We start from the raw sequence: 15,215 nt of genomic DNA, 5'->3' as shown, positions 1-15,215 counted from the left end.
TCAGATTTTCCTCTAGAAATCTTGGTCCTGTACTGCTCAGCCCTCTCCTGGACATTGCAAGTATGTTAAGTCTTTTATTTCTTTAATATAATCAGATGCCAGCATATTATTTCAGAGTTCTTCAGACACTTACATTTACAGCCACAGGATTAGATAAATCAGTAAAAGAAATCTATTAACTATACAGAGAGATTGTAAGTGAATACAAGTCATGAGGCATAAAAGTCAAAAATGGTTATAAGAAAAATAAAGATAAAAAATGCAACTGGTGCCTCACGTAACAAACTATGTTAAATTCAAAGCAAAGTTTTTCTCACCACATATCCTCAACACTCTTACTGACCAAACTTCTTGGACCATGACCCCTTCTTCTGTTTAATGGCTTCTTCCTTTGTCCCTTCTTGTGCAACGAATCAATGGACAGAGAGGGAGGAGGAGGTGTTTTGTGGTGTTTGTCCCTCTTTTTAAAGTGTCAGCCCCCTTCTTGGAAAACCATTTCCAGCTGAGATTCAGAAGAGCGTGCCCATATGTAAGGATGTTCCCTGCTGGTTTTCCACCTGCTTGAACTCCCTTTGTCTCCCTTTGTGCTCGATGATTCTGTTTACTGCTTATATGCAAATTAAGCACAGCCCACATTCCTTTGTTTGAGGCAAACCTCAGTTTGGTACACATGTTAATAACCTCATACAGGGAAATCTTAACTTCACATCCAAGGTTGCCACATACGTTTTATCAGGACAATACTGACCAGCAAATTACGAGTTTTCAAATGATATCTTACAAGACATACCTTGTACAAATATTATTACAATAGTGTATAGGGCATGGGCGTGGGGTACATTCTGTTACAGACCCGCAGCTTGTGACAAATTTATAGACAGTAAATTGAGCTCTGGAAGATACTTACCTCAGAGAAATCATCATACACTGTGGTGAGGCCCATGTTTCCAATGGACTTGATTCTGCTGCTGGCCAGACCCTTCCTGATCATGAACTGAAACTAAAGGTGAGACCCATAGCAAAATGCAGAACTGGCCAGGAAGTAATCTTGTCGCTAATAGAAAAGCTTCTGGTGATGAAAGAACTGTTTGTGTTAGGGAAGGAAACTACTGATAGGTAGAACCATGAGGCTGGGTGCAGACTAGCAGAGCCTCCCTATCGCAAAGATTTTAGGGAATGCCTTCTGTCCCCCACAACTTTCACCAGAATCTGTGTGTCTGGTCAGTGATTAAATCTCTGGTCCATGTGGGTGAGGCTGATTCCCAGAGTCCTGGATGCCCCATGACTGTTCTAATGAAGGAATCTGTTTTTTCCACCAAACTGGAAGGAGGATGTCTGCTTGGGGAATAAGATTTTTTTGGAGGAAGGGGAGGGGACAGGAAAGCTTTAATTTGCGAGGCTGTACTAGGTGGAGAGGGAGGAAAGATTTGGTCTGGGGCGTCTGTGCTTGGAGGTGGCATGTGTTGAACAACAGACCATAAGCTGTTCTCCTCAAGAAGCAGCCCTTTGTGCAGTCTGATACACTCTGGGAGCCCTGCTGCTGTGGTGGCAATGGGAGCTGCAGCTGTGATTCCTGACTCTGTGTATCTCTGATGTGCTGCCAGCAGTTGTTTGTCTTTCTTGTCTGAATGGGGCAGGCACCTCCATTGCAGGGTTATGGAGCTAGAGGCATGGGCCACCTGGCTGTCTTTAGGGCACATAAGGAAAGACTTGACCTTACTGATGATCATTCAATAGCAAAAAAGAGGAGGACTTGTGGCACCTTAGAGACTAACAAATTTATTTGAGCATAAGCTTTTGGGAGCTACAGCTCACTTCATCGGATGCATTCAGTGGAAAATACAGTGGGGAGATTTATATACCCAGAGAACATAAAACAATGGGTGTTACCATACACACTGTAACCAGAGTGATCACTTAAGGTGAGCTATTACCAGCTGGAGAGCGGCAGAGGAAAAAACCTTTTGTAGTGGTAATCAAGGTGGGCCATTTCCAGCAGTTGACAAAAAAGTGTAAGGAACAGTGGGGGGTGGGGATGGAGGGAAATAAACATGGGGAAATAGTTTTACTTTGTGTAATGACCCATCCACTCCTAGTCTCTATTCAAGCCTAAGTTAATTGTATCCAGTTTGCAAATTAATTCCAATTCAGCAGTCTCTCATTGGAGTCTGTTTTTGAAGGTTTTTTACTGAAGAATTGCAACTTTTAGGTCTGTAATCGAGTGACCAGAGAGATTGAAGTGTTCTTCGGCTGGTTTTTGAATGTTATAATTCTTGACGTCAGATTTGTGTCCATTCATTCTTTTACGTAGAGACTGTCCAGTTTGACCAATGTACATGGTAGAGGGGCATTGCTGGCACATGATGGCATATATCACATTGGTAGATGCACAGGTGAATGAGCCTCTGATAGTGTGGCTGATGTGATTAGGCCCTATGATGGTGTCCCCTGAATAGATATGTGGACACACTTGGCAACGGGCTTTGTTGCAAGGACAGGTTCCTGGGTTAGTGGTTCTGTTTGGTGTGTGGTTGCTGGTGAGTATTTGCATCAGGTTGGGGGGCTGTCTGTAAGCAAGGACCGGCCTGTCTCCCAAGATCTGTGAGAGTGATGGGTCGTCCTTTAGGATAGGGTGTAGATCCTTGATGATGCGTTGGAGAGGTTTTAGTTGGGGGCTGAAGGTGATGGCTAGTGACGTTCTGTTATTTTCTTTGCTGGGCCTGTCCTGTAGTAAGTGACTTCTGGGTACTCTTCTGGCTCTGTCAATCTGTTTCTTCACTTCAGCAGGTGGGTATTGTAGGAATGCTCGATAGAGATCTTGTAGGTGTTTGTCTCTGTCTGAGGGGTTGGAGCAAATGTGGTTGTATCGTAGACCTTGGCTGTAGACAATGGATCGTGTGGTGTGGTCTGGATGAAAGCTGGAGGCATGTAGGTAGGAATAGCGGTCAGTAGGTTTCTGGTATAGGATGATGTTTATGTGACTATCACTTATTAGCACCATAGCGTCCAGGAAGTGGATCTCTTGTGTGGACTGGTCCAGGCTGAGGTTGATGGTGGGATGGAAATTGTTGAAATCATGGTGGAATTCCTCAAGGGCCTCTTTTCCATGGGTCCAGATGATGAAGATGTCATCAATGTAGCACAAGTAGAGGAGGGGCATTAGGGGACGAGAGCTGAGGAAGTGTTGTTCTAAGTCAGCCATAAAAATGTTGGCATACTGTGGGGCCATGCGGGTACCCATAGCAGTGCTGCTGATTTGAAGGTATACATTGTCCCCAAATGTGAAATAGTTATGGGTGAGGACAAAGTCACAAAGTTCAGCCACCAGGTTAGCCGTGACAGTATCGGGGATACTGTTCCTGACGGCTTGTAGTCCATCTTTGTGTGGAATGTTGGTGTAGAGGCTTCTACATCCATAGTGGCTAGGATGGTGTTTTTAGGAAGATCACCAATGGACTGTAGTTTCCTCAGGAAATCGGTGGTGTCTCGAAGATAGCTGGGAGTGCTGGTAACGAAGGGCCTGAGGAGGGAGTCTACATAGCCAGACAATCCTGCTGTCAGGGTGCCAATGCCTGAGATGATGGGGTGTCCAGGATTTCCAGGTTTATGGATCTTGGGTAGCAGATAGAATACCCCAGGTCAGAGTTCCAGGGGTGTGTCTGTGTGGATTTGTCCTTGTGCTTTTTCAGGGAGTTTCTTGAGCAAATGCTGTAGTTTCTTTTGGTAACCCTCAATGGGATCAGAGGGTAATGGCTTGTAGAAAGTGGTGTTGGAGAGCTGTCCAGCAGCCTCTTGTTCATATTCCAACCTATTCATGATGACAGCACCTCCTTTGTCAGCCTTTGATTATGATGTCAGAGTTGTTTCTGAGGCTGTGGATTATTGTGTTCTGCATGGCTGAGGTTATGGGGAAAGTGATGCTGCTTTTCCACAATTTCAGCCCGTGCATGTGGCAGAAGCGCTCTATGTAGAAGTCCAGTCTGTTGTTTTGACCTTCAGGAAGAGTCCACCCAGAATCCTTCTTTTTGTAGTCTTGGTAGGAAGTCTCTGTGGGTTAGCAAGGGAGCAAGTCCCAAAATGGGATTTGCAGCGTGCTGCCACTGGAGGCCGGTAGCGGGAATTCCTCAGCCATCAGTGTAATATCACTCACTATTGACTGAACTTGGCTTTGCCTCAGTGTGTGTCAGTTTAATTGTCAAAAATGCCAGCCTGAACACCGAGCAGCACTGATTCTGAAACTGTGGTGTGCTTTTGTTTTACAAGCAATCAGCCCTGAGTGCACTGTCCTTGTCAGCATGTCCCATGTAAGGCACATCATCCTTGCTGTGCACAGATCCACTTTCCTCCCTGTGGGACAATGCAGCACTAGGCTGGGTAGATCTAGGGCTGGATCAATTTGGGATTTAATAATTTGGGTTATGGAAGTGCCTCGAGGGTCCCAGTACCAATTGAGGACCCCCTACTGCACTGGGCACCACATAGATGCTGAGATTGAAGAGGGGAAGGGGAAATTGCACGGGGTGTTGCACAAACCCCTGATGAGATTGGGCCCACATTGTGCCAAGCACCGTACAAACACTGAGACTGGGGACAGGTTTCAGAGTAGCAGCCGTGTTAGTCTGTATTTGCAAAAAGAAAAGGAGTACTTGTGGCACCTTAGAGACTAACAAATTTATTCGAGCATAAGCTTTCGTGAGCTACAGCTCACTTCATCGGATGCATTTGTTGGAAAAAGACTGGGGAGGAGGGCATTGCATATTGCTGTTTGGCCTCCAGCACAGATCGGGGTCCCGTTGTGCTGGGTGCTGCACAGACACAGAGTGAGACAGTCCCTGCCCCAAAGAGCTTGCAAAGATTTGTGCATGTGAATATTGTTACTTGTATGCATTGCTGGGTTTGGTGGGAAAGCCCATTGGGGACACTGCTTGCACATCATAGTGAGTGTGTTAAGCTCAGTATAAAGAGCCCATTAGGGATGTGTCGGGTTCAGCAAGAAGGTCCCCTTGGGGATGCTGCTGGCGAGTTGCTGGGGATGTGCTGGGATTGGTGGGAAGGCCCCATTGGAGATGCTGCTTATGTGTCATCAAGGCCATGTTGGGATCAGTGGAAAGGCCCTGTTTGGGACATGGTAGGTTGCGTGGGAAGAGCCCCGCCACAGAGGTGGCAGGCTGGGCAGGAATGGCCCATTGAGGATGCTGCTCACACATGAGGCAGTTGCAGTGAGTTTGTCAGGATGGAGTCCTTTGGGGACGCTGCTCATGTACATACGTCTTTTCCAGGTTGGACCTTATCTTGGGGAACTCAGTAGGAATTAGGACGAGGCACCAGCCTGAGGATCTCCATGCCCTGTGTAGTCTGCTGGGCCATCGCAGGCTTCCCGTAGTGTCCAGGTACTGCACGTGTCCCAGGTGGAGAGTGAGCAGTCAGTTGCATCCACGTCCCTGGCCTGTAGGTGAAATCCTGGTCCCTAGTCTACATGGGATGTCACTTCTCTGCCCTGCACTCACTTCCCCTCAAGCTGATATATAGTGGTTTTTCTCTTTCTCTGCTGCCATTTCCCCACTAATTCCTGTTTCAGCGTTTACCCCTGAAGAGAACGTGGAGTGATAACCCACTCCTCTCCCTTCCCCCCACGCCAGGCTTGGTCCTTTGTTGACAGGTTTAAACCGTGGGAGAGGAAATGTTCATGCTGATATGGTCACAAAGTGACCGTCTCACTGGTCTCTGGGGGAAATGTGAGGCACACAGGCGGGGAGTTAACTATAGAACAGTCAGCTAGTTGTGGCTGGCGTGGTCAGCTAGTTGGCTCTTGCTAGCTTGCATGAGCTGTGTTACATCAGTTTTCAGGATGCTTCCTGGAGCAAATGTCGCTTGTGAACGATTTAGCGATAATGTGCTGGAGCATGTTTGAGTCTTCGCTGGCTTCACTTGTCACTTTCTGCCACCGTCCTGCCTACCAGGGAAGGTACAAAGCTGTCAGGAGCCTGCTGTCTGTTTCTGCAGATGCACGAGCTCAGGGGCTGTTGGTCCCCATACCACACTCCAGGGGTGGTGGGCATGGATCATGTGATTAATGTTACCAAGGTGGGGAAGAGGGTGCCCACACTCCTCCCTGTCTCATCAGCTTGGCGCCCCAGCTGGCTGCGCTGCCACTCTCCTATGAAGTCACAAACTGGTCACCCAGAGGGACTGTCAAAAGCTCAGGGGAGAATGTCATATGGACCCCTCCCCCTGCCCCCAACCTGTCTCAGTATTCTGTGCCCCATGGACCCTGCTTCCCACCTGACACTCGTCTCTGGGTCCTGTGCCTTGCAGACCTCACTCCCACCCATACCCACTTCTGGGTCCTGTGCCCTACAGACCCCGCTCACCCCACCATGTCTCACAGCCCATGGACCCCTGTTTGCCCCACAGACCCAGCCGTTGGCTCCAGCATGCACTGCTCAGCCAGGCTGCCCATGGTTTATTTTGACATTTTTAATGAATCTGTTTAAAACTTCAATTAAAAACCTGAAACAAACCATAAAGTTCCTGCTGTTACCTACCAAAATGGCTGCTGTCCTGATGGGCTTCTCCCTCGGTGCCATCTGTGGTTTTGAGTCTCAAAGCATGCCTGTCAGTAATGCACTTTGACATGTGCAGCACATACTGATGTACTATAGAAACCTCTCTGGAGCGGACAGTGGTTTCCTCTCTCTGCAGAGCACTGCAGGCACCTAGGAGACATGATAGATAATATGGCTTGGGGACTGGCAGTGCCTGATGCGGCCCATAAGATGGTGCTAAAGTAGCCCAGAAAAGGAGGCCTGTCTCTGATCCCTGCCTGCCATAAAGGGGTTAACACTGGGGCTAATCCTGGCTCTTGCTGGCTCTCTTCAGGAGCAATTTGGGAATTGAGGAATATCTGGCCAGAGTTCGTGCTGGTTCCTGAGCAGGGGAAGAACTGGGGAGACAAGCTGCAGCTCAGGGTCACTGCTCCCTCTGACTTTCTTGGCTAAAGTTGCCCCCCATTGATACCACAGCTCAGCATTGTTCCTGATAGCACAGCTGGGAGTGTGGGTTAAGACAGCTCCAGGGGGCTGCCAGTGTTTTAGCCACTCTGTCACCTGGACCTACCCAGTACGGGAGGGAGGTCTGCCAGCCAAAGTAAAGGCGCAAACTCTTGTTTCTATTCCAACAGCACAGAGGTGTAACATGCAGACTCCATACTCTGCAATAACCCCTAAGTGGGAAACAGGATAACTCACTCTTTCCTGCCTGAAAGCATCTATAGACCATTGCTCCTTACATTGCTCAGCCAAGTTGGGTTGGTAAATTGTTTGTTTTCTAAAACACATCTCTCTCTCAGATGAGAATGGTTATTAATTTTTATTAGGAATAAAATGCACAAGAAAATATAAACCTCTGTGAAAGTGCACCATAAGAGCCATATGAAATAACCTTTTCAAGCAGGAGCAAATGCTACAAAGCGCTAGACTATAAAGTGATTGCCCCTGGTAGGAGAGGAGATCCCTTCTGGGCTTTGGGTGGCTGCGGAGTTTCTTATGCTGCTTTACTCCACTGATCTCCTTACATTGCTAATGTGTCTGTGTTCATGCTATTGCAACATCATATTCTCCTGGAGTGTTCCTGCATCCTTGAGAGATGCAGAGTCCCTGACACTTGCCATTCCTGGATCCTTTCCTCACAGCTGGAGAAGTTTTCACAGAATGGCAGCCCTGAGTCATCTTTGTCTGCCCATAGGGTATCCTTCCTAAGACTGGGCAAACAGCCAGTGAGAATCATCCCTGTTCACCCCAGGGGTGGGCAGGAGGGAGTCACCAGCAGGGGCTCCTTTGCTCAGCACAGGCTGAAGCCTGTTTGCATTTGTCAATGAAATACAAACACAGTCTGAACTGGGAGCAAAGTCACTGTTGCCTGGGCTAGAAGCTGATGTTTCTACTCAGAGTACTGCTGGGGGCCTGTGCAGAGTAACCCTGCCTCATGGGACGAGGGAGAGAGAAGGGAATGGTGCAGGGTGTTCTCTCAATAACGCTCAGTTTGGCTAGAGAATACAGACTAGTCTCGCAGCAAAAATCTTCACTTAACTGTTAATGCAGGAGGGCAATTGCTGGGAGCAGAGCAGTCTGGGGAGGCTGCGCCAAGACACCTTGATCGGGGGACTGGAGGGGGGGCACAAATGCAGAAAGTGTTATGGCTCCACAGAGCTCACCTTCTCAGACAGGATGGGTCTAACGCACCAGGGGCTGTCTCACTACCAAGCAACATGGGGATTGCCCCTTGCAATTATTTGGGTGTGCGTGTTGGGGGCAGTGGGGAGTGGGAGATGGGGGAGATGAGTGTTTGGGGGAGGTGTGGAGCTGTGAGGAGTGTGTGTGTTTGGGGGAGGTTATGTAAGGCTGGGTGTGTGTTTGGTTGTGAGTATCTCAGCAAGTACTTGAACTGGAAGAGGACATTGGCTGGTGGAGCAGAGACTGTTTTTTTTTTTCTGTGTTTGTACAGTGCCTTGCTTGATGCTGGCCTTATCCATGATTAGATGCTACGGTCAGCAAAATAATGGGGCTATCATTGTAAGCATAAGGGGTGCAGAGAGCAGGGAGAGTGTTTGGAGGAGTGAGCACTGGGCTGAGAGTCAGGGACTCTGATCCAAGCAGAGCCGGCTCATGGTTTTTTGCTGCCCCAAGCGCAAAAAAGATAAAAATAAAACAGAGTGCTGCCGAAGCAAAAAAAAAAAAAAAAAAAAAAAAGGGACAGAGTGCCGTACCTTGAAAAGTGCCGCCCCAAGAATGTCCTTGATTTGCTGGTGCCTAGAGCCGGCCCTGGATCCAAGTGCTGGTTTTTGGGGAGGTCAGTGAGTCCCTTTGTTGTGTGCAGCCAGTATGTACCGGGGCTGTTGCATTGCAGCATTGGCTTGCCCTGCTGCAGGACCTGGCCCCGTCTGTTCCAGCCAGACTAATGTCCTCAGTAGGAAACCTCCAGACTCTCTTGTTATGATGATCTGAAGCCCCTGAAAATGCAGCCGCGCTGCATTGACTGAAACGGCTCAGCACTTGGCACCTGGTAACTGACTTAGGGGAAAGAACGGACCCATGGCCTGCTTGGAAACCATGTGTACAACCTCTGGCACCTGCACCTACGATCCACAGAGATTCGACGATTGCACCAGCCTGTCAGAAATCTGTTACCGTTTCTTCCCAGCTCATTCTGAGTCTCACAGCTCCTGGACACCTGCTTGTGGTGAGCTGCACAGGAGGCTGGGTAACCACAGGTGTCTGGCTGTGTCTGGCTATGATTATAGTGACTGCTTGTCTCCCCTTCCCTGCCCCTTGGGGAGCGTTTCACCCCTTGCCACCCTTCTCCCCTTCCTTGCCCCTTGGGAAAGGGTTTGCCCCTTGCAGCCCCATCTCCCCTTCCTTGCCCCCTTGGGGAGCTGTTTGCCCCTTGCAGCCTCAGCTCCCCCACACCCCTTTGGGGAGGGGTTCTCCCCTTGCAGCCCCAGATCCCCCCTAGAGCCCCGAGTAGGAGGCCACAGTGGTCTCCGACCAGGTGGAATCCTTGCGCTGGCTCGGTGTCTGTACGTGTCTGTGCAGGAACTCATGACTCACACAGCCCATATGGCCCAGCAGTTCCAGAAACTTGTTGCGGAACTTGATGCCAATAAAGGCATAGAGCAGGGGGTTGAGGCAGCAGTGGAAGTAGCCTAGGCTGGCAGTGATAGACATGGTGATGTCGAGGCTGGTCTCCCTGCCACAGTCCCGCCTCACCACGTGCAGGTCGATCAGCGTGTTTGCCAGCAGGGCCAGGTGGTAGGGTGTCCAGCACACAAAGAAAACGACCACCACCGTCAGGATGACTCGCATGGCCTTGTGCTTGTGGAAGCCATGGGAGCGCAGCAGAGTGTGGATAATGCAGATGTAGCAGTACAGCATGGCTGCCAGGGGCAGGAAGAAGCCCAACATGTGGTAGCAGATGTGCAGGGCTGTTTTCCAGCGCAGGGAGGTGTTGATGGAAAAGTTATGGGAGCACAAAGTGATGTTGAGGCGATAGTCCTTCTTGACTTCCAGGTACAGGAAATCTGGCATGGTCAAGAGGATGCAGATGCCCCAGACCACCAGGCAGCTGGCCACCATCAGATGAGACTTGTTCCTCTTGTACATGTGCACAGCGTGGACGATGGAGAGGTACCGGTCGAAGCTGATGCATACCAGGAAGAAGATGCTGGAGTAGAAATTGATCTTGAAGATGGAGCCGACCAGCTTGCAGGTACCCGTGCTGAAGACCCAGCCGTGCACAGCCTGCACTGCCCAGAAGGGGAGTGTCACCACCAGCAGTACGTCAGCAAGTGCCAGGTTGAGGATGAACACGTCGGTCCCAGCCAGGGACCTCTTGCACTGCAGTAGCACAGCCATCACCATGCAGTTCCCACATAGCCCCAGTGGGAACAGCAGGCTGTAGAGGACTGGCAGGAAGACCCTGTCAAAGGCCTGGATACTCTTGGAGGTGCAGGGTGGCACAGAGCAGCAGGTGTCACTCCCGTTGTAGTAGTCAGGGGAGAAGCTGGTGTTCTCCATCAGGTAGAACAAATCATCTCCACTGAAGATAACCTAGACAGCAAAGGGGACGTGAAAAATCAAAGGGTTATTCTCACTCTGCACCCTTGGTTACTCTGTTACTGGATGGGGGTGTCTTGGGCTACCTCCAGCAGCTCTCTTCTCTGCAGCTGGTCTGCGAGGGATAGGACCCTTTAGGGCTGCAGCCTTTGGGATACTTCAGCTTATTCCCTGGGAAAAAGTGAAATCTGCAGTGCTCCTGGTGTACAAGTACCAATTAACATTATCTGTGCAGTGAGGTCCAATTGATCAGACAGTGGACTGGGAGCAGGACTCCTGGGTTCTATTTCCAGTCTGCTATTGACTTTCTGCTGGACCTTGGGCAAATCAAATCCCCCTCTGTCAGCTTCTGCTTCCCCTACTGCCCTTTCCCTGCCTTGCTGTGAAGCTTGTAAGTTCTTTGGGGCAGCAACCATCTCACTCGGTGCAGTGCCTGGTTGGCACCATCTCTGTCAGGGCCTCTTGCTGCTACCATAACATTACCCCTGTCAGTGTAAGAATCCCACTTGCAGTGTTTGGGGAATGAACTATTTACAGAGAGATGTTTGCATTCAGTCTCAGGTGTGTGCCCAGTGAGGTGTTCAAATTACATGCTGGATGTAATGACACAAAGCATGTTATTGTGTTTATTATTTTTCTAGCGCCACAGAGCCTGCAGGGGATGGGGAGGCCTGTAATGTAATTCTAATTATGTGACTAGTGTGGAAGGGGGTAAGAATTGCTTGGGTGGGGGTTGGGGAAAGGGTTACAGGGAGAGAGGGTTAAGGGGCTGTAAACTCAGGGGCCAGTCCTACTCTCAGTGGGAGTTTGGCCAGTGGTGTCGCTGGGAGTTGGATGGGTTCCTTGAGACAGGGTTAAGTGTTTTTCTGATGGAACAGTTGCTATCAAAAATGCAGTTTCATTGAAATCTAAAGGTGTCACAGGAACCTGTTGATTTCCAGGAATTATTTTTGACAGGAAAAAATCTAAATATTTTGTTTTGACTTTTGAATTAAAATATTACATAGGCATATAATATTTAATATGTTAATATCATACAAACCATGCTGACAGTCCCAAATGGATTTTTTCCTAATTTTTATTTAATAAGAAATGTTGACATTTCAGCTTTTGGTTCAGATTCAGAATGGAAATTTTTTTCAAAAAGTCAGAAGGTTCTGCAAAATGGAAATTCTGGTTGCAAAGGTGTTGGAAAACCAGCCCCCTGGGAGCATCTAAATGCTGTCCACTTCAAGTTGGTTGCATTGTGTGCACGCATCAGGGGCAGTGCAGGGCATAATCTGTGCTGTTGCCTTGTGTTTGTCTAAACGAGGTGGTATTTTCTTTTCTATAGACACAAAGAGATGTTGGCACCCAGCATTCCCAGTGAGAGCAGGACAGAATTCTCTCCCATTGCCCCATCTCCAGTTGAGATCTGGGGAGAGTTTCCACCCCTGCCCCGGTGAGAGCCAGGCAGTTCTTTCCCCACTAGCTGCTCTCTTGCCCCGCTGGGAATTGCTGGGTGCAGAGCACTTCGGAAAATCTGACCCCAGATGTTTGTTTTTTCTCTCGGCTGGTGAGGTTGGTTCTCACAGACGCTGCTCCGGCACATGGTGTGAAAACCAGCACCTTGTACTCTTCCTCAGGATTAGTCAAGTCTGCATTGACTTTGATGGCTCAGATCCCAGCGATTTAACTTCTCAGAATGACACTTCCTCTTAAAGCCGAGTCACTGAGGGAAGCAATTGTTAATGATGGGACCAGGTCCTGGATGTTCTCTGTAGCCAAGCTCTCCTCCTTCAGGGTGCTGTTTGTCACTGACCTTTGCGTCCCAGAACTGTACACTCCATTCCCCTCTAAATCACCCCATGTCAGTAACATGGAGCCTTGAATGCTTCCCTGCATGCACATTTGGTTTCAGCGGGAGAGGCAATGTCCTTATTAGCCACACACTTCAACAAATTCCCTCTTTAACTGCTTGACCCCCGAGCCTCCAGGCACCCTTCAGACCATCCCTGGACTGGATTAACTATTATTATCTTGACACAGCCTGATATCTGACCCAAATCAGCAGATCTCTTTACTGCCCCCCACTCCCATGGAGATGCTGCTCAGTCCTGCTCCCCCCCGCCATGGTTTGAGTTCAGTCCTAGCTGTCTCTCCTGTCTGATGAGTAAAAAGAAAAGGAGTACTTGTGGCACCTTAGAGACTAACAAATTTATTTGAGCATAAGCTTTCGTGAGCTACAGATCACTTCATCGGATGCATTAGTGAATTTTGTGAGCTGTAGCTCACGAAAGCTTATGCTCAAATAAATTTGTTAGTCTCTGAGGTGCCACAAGTACTCCTTTTCTTTTTGCGAATACAGACTAACACGGCTGCTACTCTGAAACCTTTCTGATGAGTGTGCATGGTCACCCCAAAGCCCGGGTGCTGTGTTTATAACTCCAGAGAGTTTCTCTTTGCTGATAATGAGCCCAGGTTACAGCCCATGTCCCCGAGTGTGCAAAGCATTCCCTGGGAGAATGCGCTGGAAGCAGATGGTGAGGGAATACCCTGCTTGGCAGGAATGCTGGTGCTGCCTGAGTTGGGTTGCACAGAGCTGTGTGTCTTTGCAGAAATGCTTTTATTGCTATTAAAGAGCAATGTGCATGTCTGGGTATAATACTCTGACACCAGTTCCCCACGGGGACACGTTGCGGCAGATACCCTGCAAGGTGGAGGCTGCAGGGATGTAAAAGCCCAGGTTGTTCTGCTGGCACTGGGACTGTCATTCACTGGCATGGCTCGTGGTGCCTGCCCAGCAGTTAATGTTTATTATTCCCCCAGTAGTGGACAATGTCAGTGCGATGGGAGAGCCTTCCCTTAGCCTTTGCATTCATGCAGCCGCTGGCATTTCATCCTGCAGGAACTAATACAAATACAGTGCTCCTGGAAGGTATCGGATTGAGAGCCCTGGGTTCATCTGCAGCCTGGCCGGTGGCAGCACAAGTGCCCCTCCCAACCCTGTCCTCCCATATGTTTGACCTGTGGGATGGGAAAGAGAATGCTGTATCCGAAGCCCTTTAGTCCATGGTGACTCTGTCAAGGAGTGCTGGTATGCTAGCCTGGGGTTCAGTTCCCAGCTCTGCCACACAGCCTCCCTTTGTGCCCTAGGACTTGTTGCTTTTCAAACACACCTAAATGCTGTCGGAGTCTGATGTCTCACTAACTTTAATTGCAAGGATGTACGTGGCCCCAGTGCAATCCTTGCACTGCCTCGCAGCACAGGGGTGAGTCGTATTGAAGCTGTCTTGTGCTTGGTTAAGGCACTTTCAGATGTTCCGAACATCTACAATTTAAACTGCCCATAGCTAAAGTGATTTCCTTTCTAGACTGGGGTCATTTTACCCACTGTGGTTGAACTTTAGAGGTTCATCTGCTTTGAGTTACAGAGAATGAGTTAAATTCATTTTTTGAAGGATTGAGAAATTTAATTTCTCATTTCGTAATTCAGAAACAGCAAAGGGGTTTTCCTCAAACTTTCAAAAAACAAAACAAAAAACCACCCCAAATTTGAGCTGACAACAATCATAGAAAATTTCAGCCTGAAAGGAAACTTTCTGACAAGTCAGTGAAAAGTGGGGTTAAAATCTTTGCTTTTTCTCACATTTATGCCTTTCTTTAACTTTAACTTCTCTGTTCAGAGATCAGTTGCCCAAAATTAATGTTTAGAAGAATGAAATGAATTAAGAACATTTTTCTTCTATATCTGAATGTTAATATCTCCAACCATGCTAAGGATGCACGGTTTAAAAGGATTTTATTCACTTTTGTAATAACCTCAGTTTGGGATATTTTCAAAAGTTAATTCCAACACTTAATTGACCTGTTTGTGTAATCAAATCTAGATTAGATTATCTACTCTAGGTGCTTATATTTTGTTATTTATCTGAAGATAAGGATTTTAAATATATTTTTTTCACTTTTGGAATTAGCCTTTTTGAACGAATCTTAATGCTAACTTGACATAACACATCATTTCTGACAGAAGTGTCTCCCCTAGTACAAGCCCCTTCAAATACCCTTGAGGTTTTAAACTGCCCCCTGTCCCCCTCACATTTTTAAATAAAATAAAGACCTTCCCAATGATTTTATCAAATGGAAACTCACCCAGTCAGTCATGGTTGGGGATGTGGCACCTTCCTAGCATAAAGTGCTGGATGTGTCGGGCTCCTGAGAGAACTGAAGTGGTCTTTGATTCTGCGTAGACTCAAGTATCTGTGGTTTGAAGTTTGAGTGACAGTCTCTCTTTCTCCGAGTGGCTGGAAGGAAGCAGCATACTCATTCTCAATGTCTCCGCTGTTCAGTGACAGATGCAGACGAGCTCAGAAGTGACCATCCAGAGAGCTTGGGTTTCTGCCCTGCTCTGTGAGACATACCCTGGCTGAGATGGGCTGCTGCTCCTTGTGCTATAGTGTGCCTGGGATAAGAACTGCCAGGGTGGATTGTGAGCATTGCTAAAGTGCTTTCAAGCCCTGGGGTAGGTAGTGCTGGACATAGCATTTGTAGTGCTTGGGAAGATTGCTGGATAGATGGTCAAGGAGCATGGGGACTTTCTCTCCACCACAGAGGAATAGGATGGAC

At 48.3% G+C, this 15,215-nt stretch overlaps 1 protein-coding gene across 1 annotated transcript; it reads right to left on the bottom strand.

The window, feature by feature from the left end:
* Positions 1 to 6,140: 6,140 nt before the first annotated feature.
* Positions 6,141 to 14,858, bottom strand: CXCR3 (C-X-C motif chemokine receptor 3). Its single transcript, XM_038382553.2, has 2 exons — positions 14,742 to 14,858; positions 6,141 to 10,604 (listed from the first exon to the last, which is right to left on the bottom strand). Exons 1-2 carry the CDS (start codon positions 14,751 to 14,753, stop codon positions 9,507 to 9,509), a joined length of 1,110 nt encoding a protein of 369 aa, XP_038238481.1. The 5' UTR covers positions 14,754 to 14,858; the 3' UTR covers positions 6,141 to 9,506.
* Positions 14,859 to 15,215: the final 357 nt, after the last annotated feature.

This window comes from Dermochelys coriacea, chromosome 24, assembly GCF_009764565.3.
Source record: "Dermochelys coriacea isolate rDerCor1 chromosome 24, rDerCor1.pri.v4, whole genome shotgun sequence".
Taxonomy (NCBI): domain Eukaryota; kingdom Metazoa; phylum Chordata; order Testudines; family Dermochelyidae; genus Dermochelys; species Dermochelys coriacea.
Note: the sequence above shows the minus strand (reverse complement) of the source record. Positions and strands in the feature narration are given on the sequence as shown.